The sequence below is a fragment of the Macrobrachium rosenbergii genome, chromosome 12, assembly GCF_040412425.1.
Source record: "Macrobrachium rosenbergii isolate ZJJX-2024 chromosome 12, ASM4041242v1, whole genome shotgun sequence".
Lineage (NCBI taxonomy): Eukaryota > Metazoa > Arthropoda > Malacostraca > Decapoda > Palaemonidae > Macrobrachium > Macrobrachium rosenbergii.
This window is the reverse complement of record NC_089752.1, coordinates 33606170-33629963: the sequence shown is the minus strand read 5'-3', so window position 1 is coordinate 33629963 and position 23794 is coordinate 33606170. Positions and strand designations below refer to the sequence as shown.

At 42.2% G+C, this 23794-nt stretch overlaps 1 protein-coding gene across 7 annotated transcripts in view; it reads right to left on the bottom strand.

Moving 5' to 3' along the window:
* The window catches only part of LOC136843616 (xaa-Pro aminopeptidase 1-like), a 169047-nt gene that overhangs the window by 86303 nt on the left and 58950 nt on the right, over window positions 1-23794 (bottom strand). For all 7 annotated transcript variants that reach the window (XM_067112153.1, XM_067112149.1, XM_067112152.1 and 4 more), the window contains exon 5: window positions 20781-20889. In XM_067112153.1, the coding sequence (XP_066968254.1) occupies window positions 20781-20889 (109 nt within the window). The remainder of the gene's footprint in view (window positions 1-20780; window positions 20890-23794) is intronic.

The window sequence follows — 23794 nt, the reverse complement described above, 5'->3', positions numbered from 1 at the left end:
ACTGACTGATTTGTTTCCATCTGGAAATTTGTCTTCTGAACAAAGATATTCAGGGTGCTGACGTCCAGGACAGGTCTCCATCCCCCGGATCACTTGGGGACCACAAAAAGACGGTTGTAGAACCCTGGAGTGTTGACATCTTAGACCAGCTCTACAGCCCTTTTTGCAAGAAGGGCCGACATCTCTTCCGCAGGCGCCAAAAACCTCTCTGAGCCTACCTAATAGACTGTCAATGCGATGGGCGTTGATACTAGGGAGGGTTCGCCCTGAATGGGATAGAGTACCCCTCTTTGAGTACTATAGAGACCCACTGGTCTACTCCTCTGGCTCCCCATTTCTCCCAAAAGTGTAGGAGTCTTGCACCTACTGGCACACAGAGGACTGGATTCTCATTTACAAGAAGGCTTTGAGGGAGCCTTTTTGGAGCTACAATCTGCATGCAGATTGTAGCAAGGTTTACGTAGAACTTTGTCTTGTTTCCCTAAAAGGGCTGCTGCTGCAAAGGAGGGATCGACTTCGTAGTGAAAGAAGGAAGGTTCTTGGAGTATTTGGCTGACTGGGCTAACAAATCCTGCGTGACTTTTTCTGAAGCTCCGACGCTATTTCTTGGACCATGGCTTGAGGGAAAAGGTGCATGCAGTCCAAAGTAGAAAAGAGAATTCCTGACTTCTGAGATGTAATCACGCCTTTTGTGGTAAAAGAGCACCAAAGTTCACGTTTCTTCAGGACACCCATCATGAATAAAGAAGCTAATTCCATCAAGCCATCGCTGATAGCTTTATCTGTGCACGATAAAATCCCCAGCCAGTCTGCAGACAAGTCCTCTGATATATCCTCGCAGTCTTCAATTTTCTTTGCCAGTGTTCCCACAATCCAGTCCAAAAAGCTTAAGACCTCAAAAACCTTAAACATATTATTGATGATGTGGTTAAGCTAGGTAGTCGAGAACATAACCTTAGCTGAAGCAAAGGCTGGCCTCCTATTAGAGTCAACCAGACAGGAAAAGTCCCCCTGGGAGGAAGCAGTGACTCCCAAGGAGGGAGCTTCTCCAGTAACGTACACTTGTCCTATCTCTTAGATGCGAGACGAGCGGGTGGAGCGCAGGAGGCACCTTTGCCCTGATCTCTCTTGTCCGACAGCCAGAAGTCCATGTCCCTCAAGGCTTTCCTGGACGAGAAAGAGAAGACCATCTCGGGAAGCCTGGAGACGTCAACGGGCTATTCCTCATATAGAACACCGGAGGCAGGGGAAGCCGGGATTGCAGGTGAGAAAAAGGACGGAAAGGCGACCAAAAAATACCTAAGTAGGTTGGAGAAGGGCTTGGAAGGAGGCAGCTGGTCTAATACCTCTTCCTCTGAAATTGGTGAAGGTGCCAAGACAGGAGGATTCTGTGTTACTGCTTGATTTTTCTGCAAGAGGTTCACAATTTCATCCAAATGGCACTGAATAGGATCCATCAATGAAGTATGCTGTGTGGGGACGATGGCGGACAAAGGAACCAATGGTAAAGAAGGCGCTGGGTGCTCGGGGAGCAATGCTGGAAGATTTGAGTTTGGCGCAAGACGAACAAGAGTTGGCGCAGAGCGCTTGGTAGGCTCTGAGCAGTCGATGGGTGCTGGGCGCTTGGAAGCAGCTAAATACTCCGAATCCATTGGGTGCTTATGAGATGAGGATGAGTGCTTCCGTGAGAAGGTCGGGCGCTTGGGTGGCGAATACCGTCGATGGGGCAAAGGTCATTCAGGGCTAGCCCAAAAACTACAGAAAGGCCGTCGACTGCCCTCAATATCCTTTGCACAGTTGCAAGGAGGCGGGGAAGCGTGGTCAGGAACTGTTATGTGCCTCCTGAGAGGACGAGAGATCTCGTAAAAGCACGCTCGATGCCTCTTGTCCGAATCGGTCCGAAAAACTACAAGAAAGGTCGTGCACTTCCTTACGTACACCTTTCCTACAGCTTTCCACCGAGTCCTGGGGTCGTTCAACAGGCTCAGTTGAGGGGGTACCTACCCATGGGCAAATCCCACCAACCTCCCTTGGACCACCAGCATGCCTTCTCCCTGGTGCATGTGAACCTGGCAGTGACCTTGGTCTAGGAGCACCGGTGGGACGAGTAGACGCCTCCTCCACTAACACTTGCACTTTTAACACTGGAGACCATTCTACATTAGCTACATTCCTAGCCTTGGCTCTAAGAGCCGCTTTCCTCTTCCTGTCTCATTCTAACTTATCTAAGTGAGATTTTAAAGTTTTCCACCTATCTTGATCCTAGTCCCTACACCCAATACATGTCAAATCAACAGAGCAAGTTTGTCACCTACCATTAGTACAGATTGTGTGGGAGTCATAAGACGACTTTGTAAGTCTAGTTTTGCAGCCTTTGCTGCAAACCGGATGCTAGAAGAGCTAGTATTGGACATCGTTGTGAATAATTGGGAAATAATTCGCTAATACTGAGTCTAATGAATCCTAGGCTATTTGAAAATAGCTTAAATGCTACTGAAAGTTTGGAATATGCCACCAAACGGAGAACAAAAGCAACCATCTGGCAACCAATCTCAAAACAATGGCAGAAATGGACTGACACTATTCAGCGGTGTTGTACCCTTCCTCTCCTGATAGAGGGTGAGACCTAGTCACCTATACTAAAAGAATCAAATGCTAATGCGAATTTCAAATTTTTAGCTGCCGCGCGAGTTGGAAACATAGGCTATGTAACTACTTGGTAAGTTACATATATATAAAAGCTGAGTTTAAACACGGCATCTACTTTATGTACAGTATAAATGCAATAAATTAAATGAAGTACCTGTGATTTTGCTAGTTTCAGACGCTGCTTTTTCCTCAAAATCATTTTGGAGTCTGCTCGTTATTCATTTCTTCAGCCACAGCTATGATACCTGCTGCTTAAAGTTAGTGGCATACTTTCTTAAAACCTTCTCCATTGTGTGATGGATGAATAAAAATGTATTTGATTTTTATTTATGGAATTACATTGAAAATAAGCAAGTTTTTAACAAGACAACTGTAACGCAACTCTTAGTAATGTGCGTTACTTACAGTAACTAATATCAGCAAATGGCTGTTTGTTGATTCTATTGTTCATTTCAATACTTGCTGCTGTTCATTCCAGTGTTTTGCATGGTGTATCAAGTGGTTGTTAATTGTAAGAAATAGTAATGAATTCTTACACAAACCACAAATTTGGTAAGCCTGGTTTGAATGTATGATTTTTTGCACTTAACCTACTGAACTTTTGCTCATAGGCCTATTAATTAGCTAAAAGCTAACTTACATATGCTTTACTGGTGAAATTTACTGAAAATGTGACAGGCATAGGAAGCCTAGCCTAGTAAAATCTACTAAAAAGAGACCTGCACATTAAGCGTATCCACATGTAATTTAACGAAAATGCATCTCACTATACAAGATATATATACTGAAAATGACATTTTTATAATAAAATAAAGTTTCAGTATACTTACCCAGTAGTTACATTGCTATTGCCAGCAAAAGCAAAAAACAATATGGCAGCTAGGAGATACCCCCTCTACCACCGGTGGAGGAGTGAGGAACTACCTCAACACAAAACTTCAGTCGTTTATGCCCTACATTCATGAGAAGGGAGGAGGGAGGGCTTTGATCATGTAACTACTAGGTAAGTATACTTAAAACTTTATTTTATTATGAAAATGTAATTTTTAAGTATATAACTTACCCAGTAGTTACAGTGCTGATTCCCACACTAAAGGAGGCAGGACCATGAATATATAGAACTATAATTAAGTTTGTGTTAACCTTCTTTTATTGGGTAAAAGAAAAGTTGTAAGTCCCTTACCTGTTAAGTGAGCGATCCATACTGATTCTGCCTCTTAAATATGGAGCTCTTCTTAGCTGCTGGACGTGGCGAGGGAGCCATGGGAAGTCTATAGCAAGTATATTATCCTTGTGACCTAGAAGGGTTCATAGGACACCAAGGATGACCAAACAAATGTCCCTGCTCAAGGCTCAGTACCAACCAAAAAACATAAAACCAATCGATGGGCATCACCACTAGCCTACACCAGCATTAAACCCTTAAAAAACTAATGACTGAGAGGTACAGTGACCCCTCGCTACTTCGCGATTCGATTATCGGGAATTCACGACTTCGTGGAGTTTTTAATATATATTAATGGAAAATATAGCACGGATTTTCTGGAAAATTCTAGAAAAATCGCGATATATGAACACCCAAAATTTCTCAAGAAATCCATTAAAATATTAATAATAAATAGTATTTCCTAGTCTAAGAACAACAAAACAAGCGTAAAATAGCAAAAAATTTATAAATATAATTTATATTTCAAAGCCCAGAAAAGCGATACACCAAACCCTAATGACTAGCTTACTTGGAGACGGTCAATAAGTGACACAGTGTAAAGCTACTACTATGCATTTCACTTGCCTTAAGTCATGGTTTTTTTTGAGTAACTTCTTAAAGAATAGTCGGATCAGTAAGAGATTTTGGCAGTCTTATTCACAACTTGCCGTAATATTTATTAGCATAGTGCAGTACCAAAAGTTGACAGTTAAGTCAGTCTGTTCTTGAAAATGAGGAGAAATTCCAACAACGATGATACCAATCCGAACGAGTGACCTTGACTTCGCGAAAACGTCACTATCAAGCCTCACCCACCCATCTCAATTCTCTTTTGTTTCTTTTTTTTTTTTTCTCTCTCTCTCTCTTCTTGAATCTCCACCCAGTTTCTAGACCCTTGAACAAGGCATTGGAAGAAATGAAGCCTGCTACTATTAACGCCAGCTGGAAGAAGTTGTGGCCCGAGGTTGTATATGACGACAAAGGATTTACACCTGCCGAAATCCAACACTCGGCAGTACAGAAAGCTGTGCAGTTGGCTGCGATCCTTGGAGGTGAGGGCTTTGCAGACATGACCACGGGCGACGTCGACGAACTTCTAGACTGCCACTCCCAGCCGCTAACTGACGAAGACCTCGAAGAGTTGACGAAGTCGGTGAGTGAAGAAGAAGCAGCAGCAGCGCAGCAAGAAACAGAAGTTGTCTCCCAAACTGGCCTGACTTTAGAACGGCTCTCCGGGCTCTGCAACCTGGCTAAGGAACTGCAAGAGCGGTCGCAGGAATGGTACGATATAGTTCGATCGGTTCAATTCTGCAACATGGTCGATGACGTCATGGCCCCCTACAAGATGCTCTTCGACCGGAAAAAGAAGCAGTGGCAGCAACTGCCAATCACAATGTTTTTGCAGCCTTGCAAAAAAGAGCCAGTTCCTGCTGCTGCTACTACGGTTACACCTTCTGAAACCGCGGAAGAAGTGGAAGAGGTGCCCCTGGAAATGGCACTGCTGTCTGAAGAGACGTAAAATACAATCACTGACTGCGCAGTAAAAGTCATCATCACCTTCATCGTCATCATTTTTACTGTGCAGCAAATTCATCACCATCTTCATTCAAGTTTTACTTCAACTTCTTTTGTGGCAAGTACAGTAACAATCTTTATTTTTTTTTAATCTTAAGTGTTACTGTACTGTATTACATGTAATGCAGTACAGTAACATGATACTGTATTGTATTACTGTATATATTATTACTGTATGTATACTGTATTTTTTAAAATTTAAAGCTTGCCGATCACGTCATATACTATAGCTACTTTACCACAGTAAATTAGCCCCTGTTATATGGTATTGTAAACTTACCTACTGAAGTCATATTGCTTAACAGTTGTCCCTGTTATTAATAGAGTAAAGGGTGGGTTGTTAAGAGTACAGGGAAGGTTTTAAAAAGTCCAAATACTGTACACGTTAAATAAATAAATATGCTGTTCTTACTTCGCGGAATTTCAATTATCGCGGCCGGTCTTGGAACCTATCTCCTGCGATAAATGAGGGATCACTGTACTCTTAAACTCACAGCACAATGTGCCCCGAGACTCCCCAGCAAACTCCAAAACCTGAGTCAAGGAGAAGGGGACACTAAGGAAGGATGAGCTTCCTTATCACCTTCACCCAATACCGTGCCAGCCACTACAAAAGGCCCTAGGGTACTGCAATTATCGAACGCTGTCTCCATATCTCGCTGATAATGCGAGGCAAACACTGACCTACTCCTCCAAAAGGTGCTTGTACTATAGAAGAAAGAGACAAATTGCATCTGAAGGCCACAGAGGTTGCAACCGCTCCTACTTCATGCATTTTAACTTTCAAAACACTGCACTCTGCATCATCCAAATTGTCATGAGCCTCCACTATTGCACTCTGAATAAAGAAAGCCAACACGTTTTTTGCGAGGGGTCAAGAAGGATTCTTAACAGAGCACCAGAGATGGTACGAGTTACCTCTAATAGACTTGGTCATTTGAATATAGATTACGAATCTCAAACGACCATGGCCAAGACCTGGATGGGATTTCATTCTTGGCCATAAAACCCATATTAAAGGAACAGATAGCGTTTCCATTTGCAAAACCTACTTTTTTATTTAAGGCATGCACTTCACTTCCCCTCTTCGGTGTAGCTAAAGCTACTAAAAATAGCGTCTTTCTCGTCACCTCCCTCAAAGATACTGTACTGAGAGGTTCAATCTATCACTCCTAAGCCACTCCACAACCACGTCCAAGTTCCAGCCTATTAATCTTGGTCCTTCTGTCCTCTCCTTATTGAGGTATAAGGAGAGACTTAATTAATATCTCACAAATCTTTGTCACCAGACAAATCTAGACCACAGTGTCAAAACACCGAGCCCAACATAGCCCTGTACCCCTTAATGGTAGAGGTAGATAATAGCTTTGTCTTCAAGTACAAGAAAAAATCGGCCACTTATGCTAAAGATGTCTTAGAAGAAGAGACTCCCTCTCTCCTGCACCAGTCTCTAAAAACATTCCACTTGGCCTAGTATATGTCCGAAGAAGACCTCCTTCTACATTCTGCGATAGCTTCTGAAGCTTGCTGAGAAAATCCCTTGTCTCTGAGGAGACAGTTGATAGTCTGAACTCGGTTAGTGCTAGACCTAACAGACCCTCGAGGAACTTTCCTATGTGAGGCTGCCTGATTAGGTCCTTCCTTTGAGGTAGAAGCCTTTTGTAATCTGTCAGAAATTCCAGCAGATCCGGGAACCCATTCCCTCCATGGCCAAAATGGGGCGATCAGAGTCACTCTGACGTTCTTGTATGTCCTGAGTTTGTTCAACACTTCCCTGACTATCTTGAGTGGCGGGAAAGTGTAAACATCCAGATTCTCCCAATTCTGAACAATGGCATCCGTAGCCCAAGCCTGATTGTCCGGAATTGGAGAACAATACATTGGAAGTCTGTTGTTCTTGGCTGTAGCAAATAGGTCTACCAGCAGAGTCCCCCAACACTTCCTTATTTGCCGACATACCAAGGGGTCCAAATTCCATTCCGTCGAGATCACTTGCTTCTTGCGACTGAGCAAGTCTGCCCTTACATTTAGTTTCCCCTTGAACAAACCTTGTCAATACTTGCATCTGATTTTGCTTCAGCCACAAGAGCAGAATTCTCTTCACCTCGCAAAGGGAGAACGAATGAGTGCCTCCTTGTTTCTGAATATATGACAGAGCTGTTACATTGTCCGAATGGACTACTATTGCCTTCCCTCTGATCTGTTCTGCAAATTCTGTCAACCCTAGATGAACAGCTACCAATTCTTTCATGTTGATATGCCACTTCTGTTGGCTTTTGCTCCAAACTCCCGACGTCTCTCTGTCCCCTAGAACCACACTCCATCCCTAGTCGGATGCATCTGAAAAGAATGTTAGGTTGGGGTTCAACGGAGCTAGAGACTTTCTTTCCGTCAATCTTTCTCTTGACAGCCACCAAAACAGATCCTTCTTGGAAATCTCGAAAACGAAGGAATCCGGAAATTCCTTCCTCCACCACTTTGCTTTTAGATAAAACTGTAATGGCCTCATGTGGAGGTGCCTCAGATCCACGAACATCTCTAGGGATGACAACATCCCCAGAAGGCTCATCCATTCGTTCACAGAGCAAGTTCTGAGAGCTAGAAACTTCGAAACTTTTTGACAGCAAGAATTGACTCTTTGAGCCGACGGAGAAGCCTGAAAATTCACTGCATCTGTCTGAATTCCCATATATACTGTCTTCTGAGAAGGGATCAGACACGACTTCTGATGGCTGATTAGAAGACCCAGCTCCTGCTAATCTTAAAGTCACTTGAAGATCCTCTGTGCACTTCGGTAGAGTTCCCGACCGAAGAAGCCAGTCATCGGGATAAAGAGATATCCTGATCCCGTTGATGAAGAAACTTCAAAAATGGGGCTAGAATCCTGGTAAAAACTAGAGGTGCTGTCGAAAGGCCGAAACAGAGAGGCTGAAACTGGAAAACTTGGTTCCTGAATACAAAACGTAGATACTTCTGAGACTCTTGATGTATCGGGACATGGAAATATGTGTCCTGCATATCCACCGTTACCATCCAACCTCCCTGCCTGATGGATGATAGAACTGTGTTGTTGGTCTCCATGCAGAATTTTGTCCGTTCTACAAACTTGTTTACCGCACTGACATCCAACACGGGTCTCCAACCCCCCCAAAGCTTTGGGAACTAAAAACAGGCGATTGTAGAAGCCCGGAGAGCTCTGATCTTCCACTGCTTCTACAGCTTTCTTGTCTAACAAGGCCGAGACCTCTTCGGAAAGCACCATGGAATTCTTTGAATCACCTAAATAAGCCGTCAAAGCTATCAGTACCTGCAAAAGGGGGGGCTGAACCACAAAAGGAATACAGTAGCCCCTTCTCAGAGTCTCCACAACCCAGCTCTCTGCTTCTATCTCTCTCCAACACCTCCAAAACAGTAGAAGTCTTGCTCCCACCAGTGCACAGAGGATGTGCTTCTCACTTCTTGTTGGCGGACTGGGGAACTTTCTTAACTGATCTAAGAGGGACCCTTGTTCTTCCTCTAGAATTTGCCAATCCTCTAGAACCTCCTCTACCTCGAAAGGGCACTCCACGCGAAGATGAAGACGCACAAGAAGACGAAGTCAGACGTATAACTGGCGAAGCAACAGAAGTCTCTCTTGGTCTTTTGGAGGATTGAGCCAGTAAATCCTGCGTAGATTTCTTCTGAAGAGCCAAAGAAATCTCCACTAACAGCCCCTCTGGAAACAGGTTCTTCTTATTAAGAGGTGCAAACAACAAGGCCAACCTCTGAATTCTTGACACTCCCTTCATAAGGAAAGAACACCATAATTCTCTCTTCTTAAGGACGCCTAAAGAAAATATAGCAGTCAGTCCCGAAGCAGTGTCGATAACTCGTTGATCTAAAATGTTAAGGACTTCCGATACATCCGTAAATGTCTCCTCATCCAAAGAAGAACATGCAGAAATCTTGTGGCCCAACGCTCCAATGGACCACTCCAAAAAACTGACCACCTCAAAAATATGAAAGATGTGCTTCAACAGGTGATCCAGTTCGAGCATAGAAAACATAGCCTTCACCGAATTAAAAGCTGAATATCTCGAAGCGTCGATAAGCCCCAAGAAGTCTCCCTGGGAGGAGGCAGAAACTCCCAAAGAGAAGGATTCCCCTCTCTCGTAGCAGAGCTGTCTCCAAGACGTCAGTCTGGAAGGAGGAAAACAGAAGATAATCTTGTCCTGCTCCCTTTTCTTAAGGAGCCATACATCGATCCTTTTGGTGCTTTCCGTGCCGAAAAAAGACAAAACAATCTTCGTAAGTTGCGGAGCACTCTTCTTCCAATCCCTCGAGAGAGAAGAGTCCGGAGAGCAAGGCGCTACATGAGTGAACGAATCCAAAAAACTCTCAACAAAGAATTTCAAAAGCTTCTTGTATGCGGTGGAATTGTGTCTCCTGTTCTATTTCCTCATCACCTTCTTCGTCTGCTTCCTCGTCCGAATGTGTAGGGGAAACAACTACCAGAGAATGAGTCTTGTCTGAGTGGGTTGCACAAAACCCAAAAGCTTATCCAACTTTGCTTGAATGGAAAATGCCGAAAGGTCCTGAACTTCCTGCTCGGAAATACGTGTTGGAGAACCCGAGCGTCTGGCAGATGAGAGGCGAGTTGGTGCCAACGAACGAATCGAAGCTTCAGGCGCAAGAATGCACTTCTCTCAATACTGGCGCTCATGCACTACCTCCTCTTTATCATCCAGTCGAAATGACTGCTTTTGCACCTCCACATCAAGCGAAATCCTCTTACTCTTCTTAGCAGAAGTTAATTGGTGCCTTGGAGCCAACTCCAGTACTCCCTCACCGTCTCAGAAAGGTGAAAAAACCTCCGAAGCCTCCCATCAACTACACTGGCGAAGGAGAAGCATGAACAAGTGTTCGCTTCTTAGGTACTGCCTCAGGCGAGACACCGCGAGACCTTTTAAGCGGGCAAGACTTGCCTGAAGAAGACCATTGGCTCCTGGGCGAAGACTCTCCCGAACTTGATAGGTTCGCAAACTCCTCTCTGGAGACGCCTTTCCAATGGCGCTCCTTAGCGGTCTGGGAGTCGACATCAGATCTGCCTGAGGGGGCGACTACCCGGGAGCAGACCCAGCTCGCCTCCCTTGGGCCTCCAGTATGCTTCCTCCCAGGGGATGGGGAGTCTAGCAGGGACCTTTGCCTAAGAGCACGAGCGGGCCGAGTAGCCACCTCCTCCACTTCACTAACACTAACAGTCGTCACTTTATCCTCCAAGGATTTTACAGAGGATCCCAACTTCTCAACCACTTGAAGCATTAATGAAAATTTCACGTTCATACAGGCTTCGAGGCTGGTCACGGCATCGAGTTCAGGTGAACGGAAACCAGGTGAAGGAACAGGTTGATTAACAGGAGGGGTGTTAATGGGAGGAATAGAAAGTTAATGATCCTGATTATTTACTTCCTTAGAGAGAGCTCTAACTGCAGCTTTCCACTTCCTATCAGAATCTAACTTTTTCATCTTACTTGAATAAATCTTCCACTTCCCTTCATCCCAATCTCTACATTCATCACGTCAAATCCGGGGTTACAGTCCTGACCTCTACAAGCTGCGCAAACAGTATGTGCATCATAAATCTCTTTAGCTAACTTACTTTTGCACCCTTTGCTGCAAACTCTAACTGCCCTGTTCTTACCTGAGCTCGAGTCTGACATACTGCAAAGAAAAAAGGGTAGCTAAAATAACACAAACTAGAAATGATGTAACTGTTTACCCTAACTAAATACTGAAGACAAAACACTAATTACATCACCAAATTCTAATAACAGAATATTCCTGAATTCTAGCAGCTGTTGCAAGCAGGTGTGTACAGCACAAGCCGGCAGAAATGACTGAAGTTATGTGTTAAGGTAGTTCTTCACTCCTCCACCAGTGGGTAGAGGGGTTATCTGCTAGCCACCATATTGTTTTTTTGTTTTTGCTGGCGCAAATTTTGAATTCTAGTTGTCATTCGGTTTTGAAACAATAGCACTGTAACTACTGGGTAAATTACATACTTAAAATAATGTTGTTTGGATAAAATTTTAAGATACAGTACAAGATATATATAACAAAATCATGTTTTTTTGGGATAACATTTTAAGATCAATGATACGTGACTGTATATGCAAAATGCGGTTCTATTTGATGCTGTGTATTTTTTAGTTTTACAGATCGTTATTGTTGGAAATGAAATATGCTTGCATATTTAGGAGCAACCTTCAGTTCTGAAATCTGAAAAAATCCAAACACTGAAACACAAGCTTGCCCTGAGGGATTTTGGATAAGGGATTGTGAACCTATACTGATATAAGAAAGCAACTGTATACAAATAAACAAATTTCTAAAATTAATTTGTATTTTTTCTTGGTAGGCAAACCAGAGCCTTGTATATGCCTTATATACTTGTGTATCATGCGACTTTTGAAGGCCTAATTTTGAAACTAATTTTAAGGGGGTCGCATCATGCATGAGATATAAAATTAACATAAGTAATATTCACAAACTGTATTAGTATCGTATTATAAAATACAAACATAACGAATATGCATCTTTTCCATGGAACTTTTAAAAAATTATGCTTTATTTCACTGTATCCAATCATATTGTAAGTATTCTCATGTTACTATTGTATTATAAAATACAAACATAGCGATCAATGTTTTGGTTTGGAAGTCAGCTGAGGTGACTACGAGTCAAGTTTACAGTACTTCTCCGAATTTAACTCAACTGAGAACGATTTTCTTGCTTCTGGTTAGCGCAAATGAATCTCCAGATACTCTATTTATATGGAACAAGGTTATTTTCCTTTACATGAAGTGTCAAGTTGAAATATGACTTGCCTATGTCTCATTGTGAACTAAATTTAGTTATCTTTTTGGTTAATAGATGGCATTAGGGACATGTTTTTTGTGTAAAAAAATCAACAGATTTCATTTGCTATTTTCACTTGAATTCATCATAATAAGAGCTTTATCTATTCTTTTATCAGCGTGACAACATCAGTAAAATGTGTTCTTTCATGACCAGTACTTTTAATTAAAATACTTTTCTCTCCAATGTTATTTATGGTTGAGTTTGATGGCATATCGAAGTTTACAGGAGTTTCATCCATGTTGCCTATGCACAATAATTTATAGTCATTAGCAGGTTAAACATTGTTTTCTCAGCTTCAGCTACAACTTGCAGCTTAAATTTAGCAGTATATCTCATTACCAATCTATCCTCCATACGGAATAAGGGTATAGTGTAAAACTATATCAGTCCTATTCTGCTTAACATCATTTGTAACATGACTACGATAATTTTTTACTATCATATGATGGTTGAAACGCAAGCAAAACAACGAGTGTAGCGTTACTAATGACACTTTTGTTATTCTCTTTTACTTTTTTAACTTATTTAACTAGAAGATGGCACAGACGAAATGATGGAGGAAAAGAAGTTACAAAATGCTGGAGGAAAAGAAGTTAGTCTGTAGTAATTTGGTCTCTCAAAAAAGGAAATCACATGATACGCAAGATACATGATAAAATAATTTTTTAAGGGTGAAAATTTGGGGGTCACACGATATGCAAGATTGCGCATTATGTGAGTATATATGGTATGAATGAAATATACAATTTAGGCCAAAGGCCAAGCGCTAGGACCCATAAGTCATTCAGCGCTGAAATGAAAATTGAGAGAAAAGTTACAAAGGTGTAACAAGAGCAAAACCTCACAGTTGCACTATGACACTATTGTTAGGAGAGGGTGAAAAGTAAGATGGAAGAAAGAATATGAATGGAGGTAGAGTAAAAGGAACAAAAGTGGTTGCAGCTAAGGGCCAAAATGATGCTGCAAAGAACCATAAGTAATGCCTACTGAGCCTTGCATACATGAAGACCTTTCAGTGCAAGCTGGAAATTGGTTGTTGAAAACTTAGTAACAAAGTAGTTAACTAGGTGGTTAACTGGTGAAGATGGTGGGGGAGACTTGGGATTATCCGTCACTCAATGACTGTCCCACTCACTTTACCTTCAGCTGAGGGGCGAAGTGGGGCAGCTAAGGGGGTAAAGTATAAAAAAGGCTCTGGTTTGCATACCTTGGAAAAATATAAATTACTGTACTTTTAAAATTTGCTAAATGTTCCAATAAGAATACAAACCACTGCCTTTCATATAACAGCCTTACTTTTTAGGGATGAGATCAGACCCCACAACTGACTGGAGTTGAGAGCCACCATGGAATTGCCATGCTCCAAGTTGCCCTGCAAGCAGGGGATGTCTTAACTCCTGTAACCTCCTGTCAGTCTGATAAAATGGTGGGCCAAAGTAGTCGGGTCCTCGGCCTGAATACCCCACATAAAACAAGGAGGTACTCAAGTAAGGTAGGAATCTGAAGAACCATAATGTCTCTTGTAAGGGACTTCAGGCAAAAAAGCAGTTTAGTTCTGGCTATTACCAAGCAATAAGTTCAAGACTAAACTCTACTGTCACCCTCCCTTTTGGTACAAGAGAGAAAATGAGTGCCAAGCCTCCCAGCCACTGAAAAGGAGAGGATGCCTGAAGTATACTCACCAGTATCTAGGCAAACTCCAGTGTGTACTTTGGCCCAGATGCTGCTCTCAAAAGACGAAGCATGGATAGAAGAGAACTCTATTATTCCATTGACACACCTCCAAACTTACACCACACAATAGGTACAATGGATACGGTACTGACCTTGTCCAAAAAGGAACTAGGGTGACTAACCAAGCTGTTGGGCAACCACTACTGATCACACGGAAAAAGTATCCAGGGACTTAAGGATGACATCCCTCAGGTAAAGAGGTAAAGGTAATCAGTCTATGCCAGACTCCTATTCTCATTACCTGTAAAACCAAAAGTTCTTTAAATACAGCAAGGGACAGATCCACACCCATGCTTTCATGAGCCAGAAAGTGTGTTCCTAGACAACACCTTCTCTCACACAGATCTCTGTCTACAAAATCTCCCAAGGCAGGGGATGGAGAAACTCGAGTCTCTCATCTGCACTGATCCTAAGTTTTTGCTACAAACTCAGGAATGAAGGAGAATGAGAGACCCCAACCCTTCCAAACACTGAACAAGACAAGACAGACTATGTAACTCCCACATCCTGTTTGCCAAGGTCAAAGCTCAGAGGAAAACAGTATTAAATGAATGGTCTAACCAAAAAAACCCTCTTAATGGTAGCATTGGCTATGGCCAAGCATATTAAAGAGATCCAAGTGATTGACAAGAGAATTGGATTTTCACAGTTTGCTCCCTTTCACGGATTCCTGGCCAAGAACGAGGACCCTTCTATCTTGTGGCCCCGATTGTTCTCCATCAAGAATTTAATTGACATTCTTGGACCTGAGAAAGAGGAGAGACTTCTATGTCCAATAAGAGCCCTGAGATCTACCTTCAGAGGACTGAAAAGATCAGGGGTCCTTCGAGGTGTTCGGTTAAAAAATCCTTCCCGTCCTCTCTCCAAGAACGCTCTGTGCTTTTTTCTGAGGAATCTGATTACTGATTCTTGTTCCCAGGTTCCAGAAGTTTCACAGACTTTTAAAATGAAATCCCATGAAGTTAGAGTTATTGCAGCCTCTCTTGCTTTCACACATAACTTGTCTCTTTTGAGTGTCCTGCAATCAACCTTCTGGAGGTGAAGTCTGTGTTCGCTACTCACTATCCCAAAGACAAGGAGACCATTTTCGAAAATTACACCACGTTAGGACCTTTATCTGTGGCTGGCATGGTGTTGGGAGAGGAAGCATAGGGAATCTTCTGTCCCTTTGCTTTCTTCGCCTTGAATTAAGGTGTTGAGTTTCGGGAAGCCAGGGGACACCCTGTGTCCGGAGTGCCTGCCAGTTCTTTATCAGTGTGGGGGATGGTTTTTAAATCCGGTGTAGGTAATAGTGTTGTGGTCCTACGCCCAGGGCAAAGAAATCTTTTGTAAGTTTGCGAGCCACGGGTGTACTTCCCTCGCTACACAGTTCCCACTCATGCAGGAGCGACTCTGGGTTATACAGCCACGCTTGCTGCAGGACAAGAGGAGCGCCGACCAGAGGCAGTACCTATCTGCAGTGCTCCCTTGTCAGGTAAGGAACAACAAGCATTATCTCAATGCTGGCAACTTTTCTATATCAAATTCATAATCTTATTTAATGTTTCGGTATAGATTATGTCCAAAGATCCCACCTCCTTCCAATGTGGAATCAGCTTGAAATGGGCCATGATAAGACTGAAGTGCCAGGGACACACACCACTTGGGAATTTCATATTCCCAAGGGAGACACGACTGTTTGAAATTCCTCATTAGCACAGATAACTCCACCAAAGATGAGAGGTCTATCCCCCTCAAGTCTGAGAACCTGAGATAAAGTTGAATGATAGCCTTTGACTGCAGAAACTGAAAGAAGCTTATCTTGGCAAAGGTAGATGAGAAAGTCTGTGATATGCTGAACAGACATTCAAACCAAACAGACAACCCTTCAATAACACCTATCACAGAAGATGGCCCATTTTCCTGGTACACATCCACTGAGGAACATCAAAGGTGCCCTGACATCTCCCTTGCTTCCATCAGAAAAAAGCCCCTCTCTCTCTCTCTCTTTCTCTCTCTCTATCTCAGGAGATGCATGAAGCTCCAGGGAGTGTACTGCATAATGGGGCTGGTAATTGCACAGCTGACGCAAAAGGGTGACCCACTTGGGCAGCTCTCTCATCAGCACTTTGACCTGGAGAGAAAGCAGCTTAAGGGAATACTTGGCATGAGGCCAATGGGGAACCACCTGAGTCATGTGAAGACAGGGGGGTGACAAACACTGTTTATCAAACTGTGAAGAAGCCTAAAAGGTGAAAAAGCATGCATGTCCAGGATGTCCCAGGGAGGTTGAAATGCATCTTCCATCCCTGACAAGGTCCGGACTCGGAGAACACCTTCAGTTTTCTCTTCAACTTGGTCGCATAAAGACTGAACACGGGAAACCCCCAAACTCAAACCAACTCTTCATTAACACCAGACAACCTGACTATGACGACTGTGCTAACTTCAATAGGATTCTGCCTTGACAAACCACCCACTTGCACCACCAACCTATACAGTCCCCCTCCCTTGTTAGTTAACATAAGCTTGTGATGCTAAACACACCTGCATCCCAAGGATGATGTGAAGATGAGGTGTGTCCATCAGCCACACTAAAATAAAGCTACCTCCTCAGGTGTGTGGCCCACTTCTCCCTCAATGCATCTGAAAACAGAAGCATTTCTGGAGGAGAAAAGTTAAACAGAACTCCTTTGAGTGGTTTCTGTCCTCTATCCACCATGCTAAGTCCTCTTTTACCTCCTAATTCAAAGGAAGAGGTGAGGATGGAGAATCCCAAGAGGTCTGAAAGAATACAGAAAAGCAAAAACAAAATTTAAAAACTTAACAGTATTCACATAATGGAAGCAATGTAGCAATGACAGAATTTTTTTTTTTTTTTTTTTGCTTCAGCTGCCACTGAAGTGAATCAAGTGGGTTCTGAGGTACAAGTTTCTCTGAAGACAACTGATGACCTAGGACCACCTGCCAAAGCTGAGTTGATTGTTCTTGCTGGGACAGGAACGGCACTACTGCCTCCCTGAGCTTGCCCATATGAAAGTCTACCAGAAAGGCTCTATAAACATACCCAGGTATTTTGCCAGCTGCTTAGGAATGAAATCGGTCTTCTTTCAGTTGATCGCAACCCCTATACTTGTGACAGAGGGCAAGAAGGTGATCTGTGTCCCGAAAAATTCAAGCCTCAGCGGACACCAGCACTAACCAATCATCCATGTACTGCAACAAGTGAATACCCTTCGAATGAGCCTAAGCTGGGTAAACACCTGAGAGGCCATCACAAGTATGAAGCTTAACACCTTGAACTGGTAGATGGTCCTGCCACAGACAAAGCAGAGGTACTTCAAAGAGCTATTGTAAATTGGCACTTTAAAGTACGTATCCTTTCAGATCTATCAAGAGCATGAAGTCTCCCTTTCAGATGGATTCCAACACAGTCCACAAATAAAATAGATTAGAATAGAAACACAGTCCACACTGTTTCTATCTTGAACGAAGTCTGTACCGCAAACCCATTCAGAAGAAAGAGGTTGGTCATCAGTCTCCAACCCCAGTCACCTTTTCCACCCGGAAAATATGACTAGAAAACACATAGACCAGCGCTCTACAACTTCTATGGTGCCCTTCACCACCATCACATCCACCTCTGTGGACAGGGCAGGAGACATCTGCGACTCTGGAGGATACAAGCAGAACCTGTGTGGTATCTCTGAGATGGTTGGGATGAACATCTTTGAATAGAAACCTGTAACTGTTCATAAGGACCACTGCAGCCCAAAGGCTCCACTCCCTGCTCCTTCCACATGGCCCAATGGCAGGAAGGCAACCCCACATTTGAAGCAGCAGGAGGGGGATCACCATCCTCAGCATATCCTCCTTCCTTCTTCCCCTTTCCTTCATTCTTGGAACTGCTAGAGCAGGGAGGATGAAAGAGCAGAGAAGACTCTCCATCCTTCTTATAAGAAGCCTGAACTACTTGTCTGGGTTTCTGAAGAGCAGGCTTCTTTAAGATCACAAATGTGCAGGGCTTTGCCAAACCCACCCAGAGGTTTCACTGAACCAGAAGGCTTACAGGCAGCACAGGTAACGACAGAATCTCAGGACTCTGAGACTCTCCAAACCACCGCTGCCTCCACACTAATTTTGGGAGAGCAGCAAAGAGCCCAGTACCAACCTGTTCCAAAGTGAGAAGCTACTCTCATGTGAAACTTGCCTCAAGAAAAGAGAGTCAATGATGTCTCCCCTCCACTGGATGGCACTCTGGTTGCCAAGAAGGTCATACAGACCAAGAACCTCCTGAAAACTACCTTTTTCCTCCTAAACAAAATGTTTGACATAATGTAGACTGTTAAAGCATTTAACCCAACTTAAAGCTACCCGATGGTCTCCAACACAGCCATCTCTGCTGCAGTAGACATAACACCTTCCTGATATAGCCTTCCCAATAGGTCATTATTCAGCCTGCACACAGATGGATCCAGCACCACATCCTCCAGCATTTAATACTTCCTGTGGCATAAAAGTGGCAGGGGGAAAATGTTTGCAAGACCTGCTGAAGGCAAGGGAACTTCCCAACCTGCTTATCAGAGCATTCATCTCCTCCAAAACACCATGCACTAACTGTGGCCATGGCAACCAGACTGAGGGCCATGCCTCTGTAGTATTCCTGAAGATCAACTCCACAGATGAGACTTGCAGCCAGCAAGAAGCAGCAGTTGACTCCCAAAGGTTATTTTGCTTATGGATGAGCAAAATAATATCTGTTAGGTACTGCTCTAACTCAGCCAGCAAGGGTTCCAGAATAGCAGAACTATCCCATCCCATCAGATACCCTGGGATATGAGCTGCTTCTACTTCAGCCAGAGAAAGAATCACCAAAATTCTGCTACCCAGGGTGTCCCTGGTCCCATACCAAACTAGACAAGCCTCTAACCTGATAATACATAGGAGACACAGTGAAGTCACTGTCAAAACACATTTTGACTTGGACGCTGCAGTCCCTCTGCTTTGAGGCCCAGTAGCCACCAAGCCAGAAGACGGGAGAAAAGAATAACCTCTCACACCACAGCAAACTGTGCACAGAAAAGGCAGAATAGATCACAGACCTCTCACTGGAGTAGGAGTGCTCAGATGACGCATGCTCCACAGGGTGTAAATGCCTCAAGCATGGGAATGCTGCTCGTTCTCTCCTACAGCTTCCTGAAGAAGACCAAGAAAGAGAACCTCCCTTGTTGTCAGAGCAAATCCAGTCCATAAACTGTGCCCATGATAAGTCAGCAGGCTGCGCAAACCCCTCTGTAAGACCTCAAAGAGTCGCAGGAAGAAGGGTCATCCTGTGCACCTGTCTTCCCACAACCCTCTGATTGTGGTAGGGCAGAGAAAGTGAGATGCGCAGATCTGTCCCAGTGAGAACCTTAGAGCTCACAATGGGACAAGATGGAAGCAGACCTTGAGTCTTAAGCAAGTTGGCACCACAGTATCAGCTCTACCTGAGATAAGCCAATCACCAAGCAGGAAGAATGCATGGAAGAAGCCCTTCCAGACTTCTTACGTGAAGTCTTAAACTTCGCCTTCTTCCACATATGTGGGTATAAGTGTTTAATGACGTCAAACTAGAAAAAGACAAAAAGGGAGAATGCTACTGGTGCTTCCTCCCCTTCCCCATGCTGGTCTTACTCGCCTACTCTCCAGAGAGCTAGTTGAAGCAGGAACCATAGATGAAGTTGTACCCACAGGAGTGGCCATTACTGGAAGGATTACTGCAACAGGAAGACCCCCTTCCTTTGCACCAACCAACACAGCTGAGAGCTGCAGACCCATCAGGAACTAACTCCGAAAAAGGGTCAGGTGTTAAGGCCCTCTCCTCTGCCAGGTTATAAAGGAAAGCCACAAAAGAGGGACTACCTATAATATTCAAGGTAGACCAAATCTTCCCTGGTACTCCAATGATGATGAAGCCTCACAGGTACCTAGAACATCAGTATCATCAGAAGAGTTAGGGGGCAACACACCTACTGATGGAGCACCTGCCTCAGAGGCTGCTACAATCTAAAGTGAAAGGTTGGGGTCAAGTTTCTTAGGCCTAACAATACCCCTCCCAAAAGGAGTAACACTTACATGAAGAAGAACAATGGATGATAGATAGGAGGGAACTACAAGGAGTCTGAGGCACCCATGGAGGAGTATTTTCCCCCCAACAAAGTTGGCAAATGCCTTGTATTCTTTTTCCTTCTCTTCCCAAACCAATTCAGAGAGAGGATCAGTCATTAAGGAAGACATGAACCACCCAAAAGTTTGGCCATGTCCCTCATAACAATGTTGCTCATGTTTTTTCTCCATGTGGATGGAAAGCAAAAGGTAATAAAAAGATATGATCAATCCACAAATTAAGGAAATGAGCAAATACTCATCCACACAATCCTAACTCTGAACTAGCAGGCAGAACAGAAGAGCACGGCACACCTGTTTACTACTGAGGTAAAAGAAGATTGAGTGCAACAGTTGGAGAGATTAAGATACTCCCTCACTAATCCCCATCTCCACCTGGTTAAACACCTTGTTACCAAGTTTCAACAACCAGTTCCAGCTCAAAGTGAAAGATAATCCTACATAAGAGGAAACAGTTTGCACTTCTGTGGGAACAAATAATGATAATTACTGTAATGGATAAATTTATTTATTAAAACTACTTAATACTGAAAATAAATGCTGAATCTACTCCCATCAGCAGCAAACTTACATGCAACTTCATCAAGTGCTGTGATAATAATCATGGCAGCATTTTCTTCTATGAGTTTACATCTAAGTTCTTGAAGCTTTTCTGCAACACTCCTACCAGTATATTTAACCTAAAATAAAATGATTATCTTGTTGAAAACACAAAGGGCATATCAATATAATCAGAAATGCTAGTTGTACAATAATGTAAACTCAAATTTCATAAAATTGGTAGTCTTTGTAAAATTACAGTATTGTAGGTCAATTTATTTAACTGACCAGACATTTGAATAATTGTATACTGTAGGTGTTCCAAGATATGAAACATTAAATTCGTTAACTCACTGACTTAGAAACTCAAGAAAATCCGAGAAATTTCTAGAAATATTAAAAGTGAAACACTTCACAGACAAAACACACATTGAAAAATACATGTGTCAGAACTGTATGGTGTGTTTCAGGGAAAGTAATAACATAATAATCTCACAAACTTCACTGTGAACCATTGCTGCTTTATAAATACAACAACTAAATTATGAATGAATTTTATCATAACCATTACATACTTAATGCTTAGGCCACACAAATGGTGCTAAGCATTTCACCTCAGCAGTCTACTGACCCTATTTACCAAAAATAATAATTAAAAATTGCAATGCTGGTGTCTCTCTTCCTCTGTACTTGACATACAATCAATCAGTGTGTGTGTATGGAGAGAGAGAGAGAGAGAGAGAGAGAGAGAGAGAGAGAGAGAGAGAGAGAGAGAGATGAGAGGGGAGAGAGAGTGGCTGGTTGTTACAGATTTTAAATGTACTTCATCATAAATCTCTACCTGTAAGTCAGGCTTACCTCAGAGTATATAACCATACATAATAACCCAACACAAAATTACACAAGGACAAGTACTCTGTAAGACAATAAAGCTAATCAACTGGGTAAGGGCTATGGCAAAATCCACTGCTTACATCACTAAAATTCTTTGAAGCTGATTGGGTAGCAATGGTTTTGAAAAGTTGGTTAATCTGTGGTTCTTTTCAACTTTATTGATTTAGCAATGGTTGTTTTACCAAACTAAAATAAGTTCTTTTAATTATCAAAAGGAAACGTTAAATTATCCTGAAATAAAATCATAATACGCATCTTCCTAAAAATGTGTAAAAAAAAAAAATTGGAAAACATGAATGAAGACAGGAGTGTTCTACTGCAATTATGTTTTTCATAAATGAGGTTCACCTGACCACAGAGGCAACACAGGGAATGTCTGCATTCAAGTCAGCACACCTGAATTACGGGACAACAATAATTACCGTTTGACACTGTCAAGTGCATTCACCATTTTAAATTTAAACACAAAGACTACGTCAGAGCTTTGCAGATTGGTATTTCATATTGATTTTTAAAAATTTTACTGCATTTTAATAGTCATAAAATCAATTTCATTGCAATCGTTTACACATTCAGGGGGATGACAAGCAGTGACTGCATTCTACAAAACCAAAATACACACTTATGTTCAACTTAAAGTTACAGTATGATAGGCTATACAAGTCATATTGGATACAATTTGCTGAGAATTTTCTTAAGGGCATTATCACCTTTTGAAAAAACAGAATCATAAAAAATGACGTAGACCTATAATATCCTATGTCTTTGTGTCGGTTTACACAGCTTATGACATTTGGATTATAGGCCTATCTTACAATCAGCCATTTTATTGTGGTTCTTGTTGTGGTTATTCTTATTTTTGTTGTTGCTGTTATGGTGCTTTAGTGTCTTAAATTTTTTGTGTGATAACCTAACATTGCAGAATAAATAAAGACTATTCATAAAATACTAGTGTAAAGAATTATCTGCCTGCTGTATTATTGTTAATTAAAATTTAGTCATTTGTTCTAATTAAAAGTTATTAAGATCTTTATAAATATAGTCTATGCCAGAATATTCTCCTAACAAGAGAGAGAGAGAGAGAGAGAATTTACTGACTCTTATGAATCTTTTGTTCAACAGGGCAATCTACAAGAATGGCCCCCGGAATCAAATGATTCATGGGCTACTCGCAGACTGGTTTGGATCACCTCGAACATTACTTTTTTGGCTATCATTTATTTTTATCTTATTTCATTAAGTATCTTATGATGCCTTCCTACCACAGCCTTCATTTCCATAGAAATGCTACAGCAGCCTTATATTTACTAATCAGAGTAATATAATTTGTTATCCCTTTTGTAAATATATTTTCCATATAATTCACTGAGAGCAGTTCAATAGTTGTGTGTAAGGCTGAGAGAGACCTATCATTGGTCTGTGTGTGCCATCGGCTGCATGTGCACAAATTTTAATTTTATTCTCTGTTGTATAAGTGGCGTTACATTTACTATGGCCACTGACACACACACATGTATATGCACATGCTTATACATGTACATTTCACCGTATGCACATACAGTACAATATATATTGTGGGGTTGGAGCTACTATATTATAATTGAAAGCTACTCTATTTCCAACAGATACCGGTAGAAAACTATTTACGATGAAAAAACTGACGTGTAGGCCTATGCCTTGTCATTGTTTCAAAATATGAGAAATTGATGTGTAGGCCTATGTGCTGTCAGTGTCTCAAAATATAAGAAATTGACATGTAGGCCTATGCACTGCCATTGCCTCAAAATATAAGAAATTAACACATAGGCCTATGCCCTTTCATTGCCTCAAAATATATAAAGTTAACATGTAGGCCTATGCCCTCTCACTGCCTCAAAATATAAGAAATTGATGTGTAGCCCTATGCCCTGTCATTGTTTCAACATATTTATAGAGCTTGATATGTAGGCCTAATCTCACAATGATATTAACACTTGACATGCAGTATTGCTTATGTAGGCCAACACCAATTAAAAAAAAGAATGATGCTTGTGTATTTAGGCTACACATCAAAAAAAAAAAAAGATACAGACAGAAACACCCAAGATCTTCATAATGACATTATATAACTTAGTATTATCTTTTATAAGCAACATCAATTGCAGACTGCAC